General features: G+C 35.0%; 1 protein-coding gene across 1 annotated transcript; it reads left to right on the top strand.

Moving 5' to 3' along the window:
- Positions 1-361: 361 nt before the first annotated feature.
- Positions 362-775, top strand: LOC124178250 (ataxin-8-like). Its single transcript, XM_046561486.1, has one exon. It carries the CDS (start codon positions 362-364, stop codon positions 773-775), a length of 414 nt encoding a protein of 137 aa, XP_046417442.1.
- Positions 776-12190: the final 11415 nt, after the last annotated feature.

The raw sequence follows: 12190 nt of genomic DNA, 5'->3' as shown, positions 1-12190 counted from the left end.
TATATATATATATATATTGTTACAAAGGGTTAAATCACCCCTTTTGCCCCCTCTTTAATGATCTAGTAGTCGACATAGATAAAAGACGTTTATAAACCTCTTATGTCTTTAAAAAGAATAAGGTTGCTGCGCCAACCGATATTATTGTAAAAACAGTCTTGTTTCAGACTTTGAACAAGAAACACGTATATTGCATTAAAAGCATTGCTCACGATATTTTTGTTCACGCCTTTGATTTGATAATAAGTGAACTCGCGGATCCATATTTTATCAACGTAACGCCTAAAACGTTACAATTGGTGTCAGAAGCGGGATCTTGAGTTCTTATTAATTGAATCAACTCAGTGCGCGAACTTTAATTATGAGTAGCAGTCGTTTGACGCGCTCACGAAGAAGAGAAAGTAGCGGAGAAGAACCTTTTGTTATGGAGAATCCGCGGGTCCCTGAAACAATTCCATCGCCTTCAGTGGACCCTCTTCCAATTCCTTCGACAATCTCTCAAATTGATCTGCTGAAGATCATGTCTCAACAGCAAGAGGCTGCTGAGCGCCAACAACAGCAACTTCTTCAGCTGCTTCTTGATCAACAAGAGCAGCGAAAAAGAGAACAAGAACAACAGTTGGAACAGCGAAAAAGAGAACAAGAACAACGGTTGGAACAGCGAAGAAGAGAACAGGAACAACAGCTGGAACAGCGCAGGCTTGATAGGGAAGCACAAGAACGATCCGAAACTAGTCTACACGAACTGTTCCGGACGACTGTGGCAGCTCTTTAGGCTGTTCATCAGGTGAATGGCTCAGGAGAACCGGCTGCCACTCCACGAGGTTCCAGAGTCGTTACGCCGCTTCTCTCTCCTGTTCCTTCTCCTGTTCCCGTTTCCTCTGTTCGACAGGTCCGACATCCAGGATGAATCCAGGATGTTCGAGATTCAAGGTCTGTGCCTTTTACTAGGGAAGTAGTTGAATCTCCAATTAGTAGAAGGAGAGTAAATAATGAGGTTGGTTTTTCCGAGTCTTTGCCTCAAGTTCGACCTCAATATTTTCATTTTAATCAATTAAATAATTCAGGATTTCCTGAGGTTGCTTCTCAGATTAATGAGAAGCCTCTTTATCCTTTAAAACCGCCAATTTTTGACGGAAAAGTTCCATGGGCAGATTACGAACGCCAGTTTAATACAATTGCTGAACATAATCAGTGGGACTCCGCCATGAGGGCCCACAGTCTTGCCTCCTGTCTTCGAACGCCGGCTTTGAACGTTTTAACGGCGTTGTCTGAGGAAGAAATCTCTGATTATGAAAAACTTAGTTCTGCATTAAAGTTGAGGTACGGAAATGACCACTTAACAAAACTGTACACAGCACAATTACAGACGAGAAGACAAGGGCGAGACGAAGACCTTGCGTCTCTTAGTCAGGACATTGAACGGCTTTCTCGTATAGCTTTGCCGGATCACGAGCCGTCTCGTAACTTATTAGCAACGCAAGCTTTTTTGAATGCGATTAATGATCCGGAAATTAAAATGGCCGTTGGAACGTCGGGCCTCACTTCTCTGCGGGAGGCAACCGCCAAAGCCCTCGAGGTGGAGGCAATGAGAAAGCAATATTTTGGGTTAAGCAAACTTCGTCGGATTGAGGTGTCTGAAAACACCTCAGGAAGACAGAGTTTTGAATACTCGGAGGAGCCAAAACCTCAAAATTATAAAAATAGAAATAACGGTAACAATTTTGAATCAAGAAATCGAGGTTCTTTTCAAAACCGTCGAAACGAGCGTATAAATAAAAACGTGGTCGTGACAAGTCAAACTAGCTTGACTTGTATATTTTGTAAAAAAACAGGCCACGACGCCAATCATTGTTTTTTAATTAAAAAAATTAGTGGAAAGCCGATGCAAGGCTCGAATCCAAATTCTTATAATTGGCGTAAGAAAAATATAGAAAAAGGGGAAGCAGATCCTCAATCGAGTTCTTCAACAGGAACTCACTCAAAAAACTAGTTTCAGATGATTTGTCAGGGCGAAAATCATCGCAGATTGTTAATAGTGAAAGCCCTCTTAGAGAACAGTTTTTAATTAGAAGTCTACGACAGTCTGGTCTTTACGCGCGCGGTACTGTGAATGGCGTCGATTGTCTGTGGGTAATAGACACGGGCGCAGAAGTAACCGTAGTTTGATCGGATCTCTTTAAATCCGATGACCGGATTGTTCCCTCTTTTTCTCTGCGAACAGCCACTGAAGAGACGACCCCGGTTTTGAGACAGGCTACTGTCCAAATTAACCTTTTTGGGTGTATCGACTCTCCACATAAGGTTTTTATAGCAGATATAGAGGATGAAGGTATTTTGGGAATAGACTTTCTTACAGCTCATAACTATGTTATCTCGACTAAGAGAAATTCACTAGCTTCAAACAATCGCGAAATAACTCTTTGTACAAATAGGAATCGAATTTATTGGACTCCTCCTAGAATTCGAGAAATAGAACTGTCGGAAGATGATTTGCAACAACATTTTCCTTTTCATTTACGGAGCCTTGTTGAGAAATCTTCGATTTCGTTAAATTTAGCTCAGGAAGAATCGTTTAAATCTCTTTTACTAGAATTTAAAGATTCTTTTGCGAAAGATAGTAGTGATAAGGGCCGATGTACTTCTGTCAAGCACAAGATCGATGTCGGAGAGAGTTCGCCAATTAAACAAGCTCCTCGAAGACTCGCTCTGAACGCCCGAGAAGAGGTGAAGAAGCTGGTGGAAGACATGTTAAAGAACGATGTTATTGAACCATCGTCTAGTCCCTGGGCCTTACCAATCGTCCTTGTCAACAAAAAGGACGGATACAAACGATTTTGTTTCGATTACAGGAAGCCGAACGATATAACGAAGAAAGATTCTTACCCTCTACCCAGAATCGACGAGACACTCGACCTGATAGCTGGTGCAACTTGGTTCAGCACCATAGATCTTCAGAGCGGATACTGGCAGGTCGAAATGGATCCTCTAGATAAAGAAAAAACAGCTTTTGTTACGGGTTTAGGAGGATTATGGCGGTTCAAGGTTATGCCGTTTGGTTTGAGTAATGCCCCGGCTACCTTTGAACGAATGATGGAGGCTGTTCTCCATGGGCTCATGGGCAAAATATGCCTCGTTTATTTAGACGATATAATCGTTTTTGGCAAGAACTTTGAAGAAGAAGTTCAAAATCTCAGACAAGTTTTCGCTAGGCTGAAGCAAGCAGGTCTGAAAATGAGCCCGAACAAATGCCATCTGTTCCAGAAAGAAGTAGGCTTCCTCGGACATATCGTCTCAGCACAAGGTGTGAAGACCGACCCAACTAAAATAGAGAAGGTCTCTTCTTGGCCGACACCTAAGAATAAAGAACAAATTCAAAGCTTTTTAGGCCTTTGTACGTATTACAGAAGATTTGTAAAAGGTTTCGCTAGTATAGCTAAACCTCTCCATCATTTGACCGGAATCAAGATTCCTTTTGACTGGACCCCGGAATGCGGAAAGGCTTTCAAGAAATTAAAAGAAAATCTTATTTCTTCGCCGATTTTAGCTTATCCAGAGGTCGAAATTCCTTTTATTTTAGATACGGATGCATCTCTTTCAGGAATAGGCGGGGTTCTGTCACAAATTCAGGGAGGTCAAGAGAGAGTGATAAGCTATTTCAGCAGAGTTTTGAGCAAAACCGAGAGAAATTATTGTGTCACTCGTAGAGAGCTTTTAGCTGTCGTTAAGACCGTAGTACATTTTCACCATTATTTGTACGGCAGAAAATTTTTGATACGTACGGATCATGCTTCTCTCAGGTGGCTACTTTCGTTTGAATCTCCCGAAGGTCAGGTAGCTAGATGGTTAGAAAGGCTCGGTCAGTACGATTTTGATATTCGTCATCGAGCAGGAATTCATCATGGAAACGCCGATGCTCTCTCTCGAAGACCCTGCGAGGAAATGCCAGAGTGTAAACAGTGTGCACGATTAGAGAAAAATCGTGACCCCTCTCTAATAATACGGAAGATTTCTTTCGAAAATAACCAGGAGGAATGGAGAAAATCGCAACAAGAGGACGACACTTTGAATCAAGTGAAATCTTGGAAAGAAGCAGAAACTCGCCCAGACTGGCAGGATATATCTTTAGCCGAGCCAGATTTGAAAATTTATTGGGCTCAATGGGACTCTATTCTTTTAATTGATGGAATTTTATACCGAAAATGGGAATCTGCAGACTTGAAAGAAATCAGGTGGCAATTTTTGGTTCCCAGGTCACGAGTTCCAGAGATTCTTGCTCTTTGTCATGATTCTCCTGCAGGTGGACATTTCGCTTCAAATAAAACTCTGGGCAGAATTCGCAACTTCTACTCTTGGCCTCGTTGCCGGATGGACGTTAAAGATTGGTGTCGAAGATGTCGAGTCTGCACGGCAAAGAAAGGACCTCGAGCGAAGGGACAAAGCTCTCTTCAAATTTACAACGTGGGAGCTCCATTTGAAAGAATAGCGATGGATATTCTCGGACCTCTTCCGATAACCCATTCTGGAAATAAATATGCTTTGGTTATTGCTGATTATTTTACTAAGTGGCCTGAAGTGGTTCCTCTCGCTGATCAAGAAGCCACTACTGTAGCGCAGGCATTCGTTAAAGAATTTATTTGTAGACACGGAGTTCCTCTAGAACTTCATACTGATCAAGGCCGAAATTTTGAGTCGACCTTAATGAAAGAGGTTACTCAGATTTTAGGGGTTAGAAAAACTCGTACAACTCCTTTGCATCCGCAATCTGACGGCATGATAGAGCGTCTGAATCGGACTTTACTACAATATTTGTCGTCCTTCGTAGAGCAGAATCAGAGAGACTGGGACTCCTGGATCCCTTTCTTCCTCTTATCTTACAGATCTGCGATTCACGAGACGACAAAACAGACGCCAGCCCTCATGCTTACTGGAAGAAATCTTCGACTTCCGTCAGATTTAGAGAAAAGCCCTGTTCCTGTGCTAAGACAGTATCGAACAGATTATGCCTTTTCATTACAACAACGTTTAGAAGAAATTCATCACTTTGCTAGGAATAGAATTTCTAAGGCTTCAGATAAATTGAAAACTCGTTATGATATTCGAGCCAGAGATTTAAAATTTAATCCTGGAGATTCTGTTTGGCTCTTTCAACCTCGAAGACAGAAAGGACGATGTCCAAAGCTACAAAGAAATTGGGAAGGCCCTTACTTAGTGGTTAACCGGATAAATGATGTTGTTTATAGAATCCGAAGATCTCCTCATTCGCGTCAGAAAGTGGTTCACTTGGATCGTCTTGCTCCTTTTGAAGAGGATCAACCTGGAACAGTCTCTCCAAGACCAGGGACATCCTTCGAGGTTAGATCTTCAAACGAACACCCTTGACGACTGTGATCGACTTGACCTTCTTTACAGTCGGTCATCGATTGGGAGAAGAATTTACCTTTCGGAATTCGTTTGAGTAAAACTCGACCGCTTACGATTATTATAGAAGGAAATATCGGATGCGGAAAAACAACTTTCACTAAGAGGTTTTTAGCAGATCGCCAGGTCTGTACACTTTTAGAACCTCTTGAAGAATATCGAAATGTAGCCGGAATTAATCTTTTAGATTTGATGTATCAGAACCCAGATCGTTATTGCTATTATTTTGAACATTTCGCTCAAATGGTTATGTTAGATAGACATCTGCAGACGACTTCATTGCCTGTAAAGGTGATGGAAAGATCGATATTCAGTAGTAATTGTTTTGTAGAAGCTCGTCGAAGATTAGGTAATTTCCGCGACTTCGAATCTCATTTATTGACAAAAAATTTTGATCTTCTCATTCGCTCGCCTGAGCTCAGAGTAGATTTGATTGTTTATTTGCGAGTTTCCCCAGAAACTTCTTTTGCTCGAGTTAGTTCCCGTTCTCGTGAGGAAGAATCGAGTATTTCTTTAGAGCTACTCAGAACTATCCATGAGGTTCATGAAGATTGGCTAGTGAAACAAACCTTTTCTTCTTTATCGGCTCCTGTTTTGGTTATCAATGCAGAAGCTACGGCCGATCAAGTTTTTAAAGATTTTTGTACGTCTATGATGTGCGGGGGTTAATTCAGATATGAATAATGAAGAAGTATTCTTAATCAAGAGAAAAACGAAAAACAAAGTTGAATTTTCTTTATTAAAACAAGATAAAAAAAGAACGAATGGTGCAATAAGAGGTTACATATGTAAAAAAAAAGATAAAAAATTAAGTTTCAAAAATTTGTTCCGCCATAATCTTTAAGGCGGACTTGACCTCTGCACAGTCGTTGCAGTCTTCGGTGGAGTTTGTTGCGAGTAAATTCTTCCGACATTCGCGACAAGTTTTGCCCTCTCCCGCGAAGGTAAGATGGGTTTCCTTGAGCTCGTAGAAGTTCTTTATGTCCGCGCTGAAATAAATCAGACACGGGGAACTTATATATTTTTTTTGATTAAAATTTGCATGAGAACTTACCGAGTAATCCAGCAGTTTAGGCATATTAGTCCCATCTTATGTTTTTCTCTTACAGTCTCACCCCGACCACATTTCAGGGTCTTCCACTGATTTTCAAAATAGATCTTGAATTCCTCTTGTGACATTTTTTTATGTCCTCCCACGGAAAACTGGAGATAATTACGCCCGCATTGATGAGGGCAGAAACGGGCGGAGTTTTTATGATTGACATTTTTTTTTTTGAAAAGGAGGAACTAGTTGAGTCTGTCTTCGACGAGGACTTTTCTTGTAATGATTTGTTATTTCTGCGTTGCTAATCAATTTGAAATTTGTTTTCTTCGGTTGTTTCTTTCTAGAAACTTCTTCTCTTGAATCGAGTTTTGTGTCGGATAGGCTTTGGTTTAAGGAATAATGTGAAATGAGCCACGATTATTTTTCGAGGTCGATGAGCGATTGCTTGATTTTCACATTTTATTAACCTTAAGTGTCAGTTTTTGGGAGCACTTTTTCAGGTGATTTGACACAGCCTTCTCCTTCCAATCTTCCCCGATTCCTGAGGATGACTGGTGGACTCATTTTGAAGAGATACACAGAAATGATTCAGATAAGATCGTTTCTTTTCTTTTGAATACGTATTCAATTTACTTTATTCAAGTATTCTCCCAAATTCACTTAGTGAATTTGAATTGTTATACCATCACTCACATTTGTCCTTCCAAAACTCTAGGGTGAACTATTCCTAAAGAAGTCATCCCACGATTTCCTTATTTTATATGAAGAGAAGTCTGTTTTCGTCTTATTTGCACCTGGAATTGTCAGTTCCCGTTTCGGTGTTTTCATCCGAACCTGTTTCGGAGGGATCCTTCATGAAGAAAATCGAATTTCTTCCCGACGTCAATCTGGGCCGTTGCGGAAAACTCTGTATTCATGAAGCCACATAACACTTAATAACACTAACCTTTATAAAACATGGCACATAAATTTTTGAGATTATTTAACGCTCAACTATCTGCTCAAGGTTTTCTGTGGTTCACCTTGAGACTGTGGGCAAATGCCAGATAGTAAAAAAGGGAGTTCTTAAATTTTTAGAGCCACAGCTCCAACTCACCTTTGAGCACTGACTACTAGAATACTTTTATGATTGTTTTATCTTTTCCCGAGTCGGGACGACTCTTGTCCTCGGGGGGGAGTAGTGTTACAAAGGGTGAAATCACCCCTTTTGCCCCCTCTTTAATGATCTAGTAGTCGACATAGATAAAAGACGTTTATAAACCTCTTATGTCTTTAAAAAGAATAAGGTTGCTGCGCCAACCGACATTATTGTAAAAACAGTCTTGTTTCAGACTTGAAACGAGAAACACATATTACGCATTAAAAGCATTTTCACAATATTTTATTCAGGCTCTTGATTTCTTTGACTTAATAAGTAAACTCGCGGATCCATATTTTGTTAACGTGACGTCTAGAACGTTACAATATATTTATATATATTTATATTATACATTAATATAAGAGAATATAAATGGAGGTAATTGAGTTTAATAATTTTATAAAATAAAAAATGACTTATTCAAATAAATTGTTTCCTTGAAATAATGAATAATTAATCTTTGCCAATTAAAGAAATTAAATTAAATGAATAATAATTCATCTATCCGTATGTTTTGCTTCAAATTTCATTATAAGTTTTAATTCATTGTATAAATGTTTCAAATTACAATTCACAAAGTAAATTAAATGGCATTTTTCTCATGAATAATATTTTTATTCTAATTATTATGTGAGCAGATAATTAAAAAATATACAGGATTTTTCTCATAATTATACATGATTGTAAAAAATTTAAATGATGTAAAAGAATTTTTTTTTTTTATATTTCTCTGTTTTTAAAGGTAAATTGAAAATTATAATGTATATATATATATATATATATATACACACACACATATATATATTCATATTATACATTAATATAATAGAATATAAATGGAGGTAATTAAGTTAACTAATTTAATAATATGAAAAATGATTTATTCGAACAAATTATTTTTCTTAGATTGAAAAATAATTAATTTTTAAAAAGTGAAAATATGAAATCAAATGAATAATAATTCATCTATCTGTATGTTTTCTTCAAATTTCGTAATAAGTTCTAATCCATTATATAAATGTTCCAAATTACAATCCATAAAGTGAATTAAATAACATTTTTCTTATGAATATTATTATTATTTTGATTAATATGTGAGCAGATAATTGAAAAATATATAGGATTTCTTGAATAATCATATATAATTTAAAAAAATTTGAATAAAGTGAAAAATTTTTTTTTTCACAAATTTCTCTTTCTTTACAAGTAAATTAAAAATTATAATATGCATATATATATATATATACACACACACATATATATACCGGGTGTCCCATTTCAATCTTACATCTAAATTATCTCGAAAAATATTGCTTTGATCAAATTTTGTTTGAAACAAAAGTTTTAGAGTTCAAGAGGAGATGTTCAAAAAAAATTTTGTTGAAGGTCCTAAACTTAAAATAGCGACGCTACGATGGCTGACATGGTTTTTTTTAAGGAAACCTAACTTTTTTTTATCACAAAACAATGCATTGCTTTGAAACTAACAATTTTTGTGAAAAAACATTTTTCGATTCAGATTGTGGTTTTCATGTTGGAACTCCATTTTTGACTATTTAGCGCTGTCCGGAAGGTACTATACAAAACCCAAACAAACCCAAACAAACCCAAACGAACCCAAACAAGCCCAAACAAACCCAAACAAACCGAAACAAACCCAAACAAACCCAAACAAACCCAAACAAACCCAAACAAACCCAAACAAACCCAAACAAACCTAAAAAAAATAGTCAAAAATGGAGTTCCAACATGAAAACCACAATCTGAATCAAAAAATGTTTCTCACAAAAGTTGTTAGTTTCAATGCAATGCATTGTTTTGTCATAAAAAAAAAGTTAGGTTTCCCTTAAAAAAACCATGTCAGCCATCGTAGCATCGCTGTTATGAATTTGGGACCTTCAACAAATTTTTTTTTGAACATCCCCTTTTGAACTCTGAAACTTTTGTATAAAACAAAATTTGATCAGAGCAATATTTTTCGAGATAATTCAGATGTAAGATTAAAATGGGACACCCTGTATATATATTTATATATATTTATGTCATACATTAATATAATAGAATGTAAATGAAAGTAATAAGGTTAAATAATTCAATAAAATGAAGAATGATTTATTTGAATAAATAATTTTTAGTAAATTGGAGAATAATTGATTTTCAAAAATTGAAAATATGAAATTAAATGAATAATAATTCATCTATCTGTATGTTTTCTTCAAATTTCATGATAAGTTCTGATCCATTGTATGAATATTCCAAATTACAATTCATGAAGTAAATTGAATGGCATTTTTCCAATGAATGATATTTTTATTTTAAATATTATGTGAGCATATAATGAAAAAATTTATAGGATTTTTTCGATAATTATATATAATTCTAAAAAATTTAATTATTATTAGAAAAAAATTTTTTTCCTCACATTTCTCTTTTTTTAAAAGTAAAGTGAAAATTATAATATATATATATATATATATATATATACACACATTATTATTACACAATAATATTATTCATTGATATTATACATTGATATAATTTGATATAAATGGAGGCAATTAAGTTGAATAATTTGATAAAATAAAAAAATGATTACGTTGAATAAATAATTTTTCTTAAATTGAAGAATAATCAATTTTTAAAAATCAAAAACATAAAATTAAAAAAATAATAATGCATCTATCAGTCAGTTTTCTTTCAATTTCGTAATAAGTTCTAATCCATTGTATAAATTTTCCAAATAACAATTCATTAAGTAACTTAAATGGCATTTTTCTAACAAATAATATTTTCATTTTAATTAATATGTGCGCAGATCATTAGAAAATATATAGGATTTTTCTAATAATTATATATCATTTTAAAAAATTCAAATAATGTGAATGGATTTTTTTTTTTGTGAATTTTTTTTTTTTTGGAAGTGAATTAAATATTGTAATATATATATATATATATATATATATATATATATATATTTATAAACATTTATATTATACATCAATATATCAGAACATAAATGGAGGTAATTAAGTTAAATAATTTGATGACATGAAAAATCGTTCATTTAAATGAATTATTTTTCTCAAATTATAGAACAATTATTTTTAAAGATTAAAAATATGAAATTAGATAAATAATAATTTATCTATCTCTATGTTTTCTCTAAATTTCATGATACGTTTCAATCCGTTGTATAAATGTTCCAAATTACAATTCATAAAGTAAATTAAATGGCATTTTTCTGATGAATAATATTTTTATTTCAATTAATATCTGATTAGATAATTAAAAAATATATAGGAATTTTCCAATACTTGTACATAATTTTAAAAAATTTAAATGATGTGAAAAGATTTTTTTTTTTCAAATTTCTTTTTTTTTTAAAGTAAAAAAAAATTTTTTTTTCCAAGTTTCTCTTTTTTCAAAAATAAATTAAAACTTATAATATATACACATGTATACACAAACATATATATATGTATATATCTATATTCACTGTAACTAATATTTTTATGAGGTTGAGGGTAAAACGATAGGACGATAATTGGTTACCCTACGGCGTAGTCACTAACCTGAAGAATTAGATAAAGAGAGAGGTAATAAGAGAGAAAGATACGATTGTTGTGCGCCAGACGCACATGCGTCAAAAATAGATAATTAGAGAAAAAGACAAAGGTAAAGGTAAAGGTAATAGGTAAAGATAAGGCCAGGTTCTACGACGGTTTTGCACAGTTTGCTCAGGTAGACAAGATAATGGTAGAGGGGCGGAGTCGAATCCAATAGATAAAATAAGAAACAGGTGAAGCAGGAATAATATCAAATATATTAAACAAGAAGCGATAAGTTTACTGACAAGCAAGTAGCGGAAGAGTTTGCGATACAAGTACGATATATGCGATAATTAACAATATTTACAGCCAGAGAAAGGTTAAGCGAAAGGGTTAACAAATAACGGAACGTTTTCCGAATAAGCGGGAAATATGCGCAAGCTTGCGATACTAAAGGTAATGATGAACACGGTTTTAAGATAGATAGGCAGAACCGAAAAGATATACTGTACTCAAATTAAGCGGTAAGCAAATAAATCATAAAATATGAGAAGCGATTATAAACACACGCGAAATACAACAATTGTAATAGTTATCACATTACCAGAATGATCAGAAATAGGCAGACAGGGAATTATGAATTACAAGGTAAATTCAAGCGACAGGTCAAATAGGAAATTATCATAAGATATAGGTACTAAAAGATAATACGTAGTCTCTAGTTTGCGGTAAGTGCGAGAGAAAGAGAGATAATATTCGGTACGATAAAAGGCAACTCAAGATAAGACAAACAATATTCGAGATGAATAATATGCAACATACGGCAAACCAAAGAGACTGCGGACAGCTACGATCGGCGATATTAGCGAAGAAAATAATGAAAAAGATGTTATGCGATACGGCACAATACTCCAATGTCAAATAAACGACGAGCGGGACCGCGCAGCGATATAAGATCGCTCCCGCGGTACTCTCACTAAGATACGATAATCAACGATAATAGGTAAAGAGACAGATAGAAACTAATCAGACAAAATA

This window comes from Neodiprion fabricii, chromosome 3 (genome assembly GCF_021155785.1).
Source record: "Neodiprion fabricii isolate iyNeoFabr1 chromosome 3, iyNeoFabr1.1, whole genome shotgun sequence".
Lineage (NCBI taxonomy): Eukaryota > Metazoa > Arthropoda > Insecta > Hymenoptera > Diprionidae > Neodiprion > Neodiprion fabricii.
This window is presented reverse-complemented; position numbering and strand designations above follow the sequence as displayed.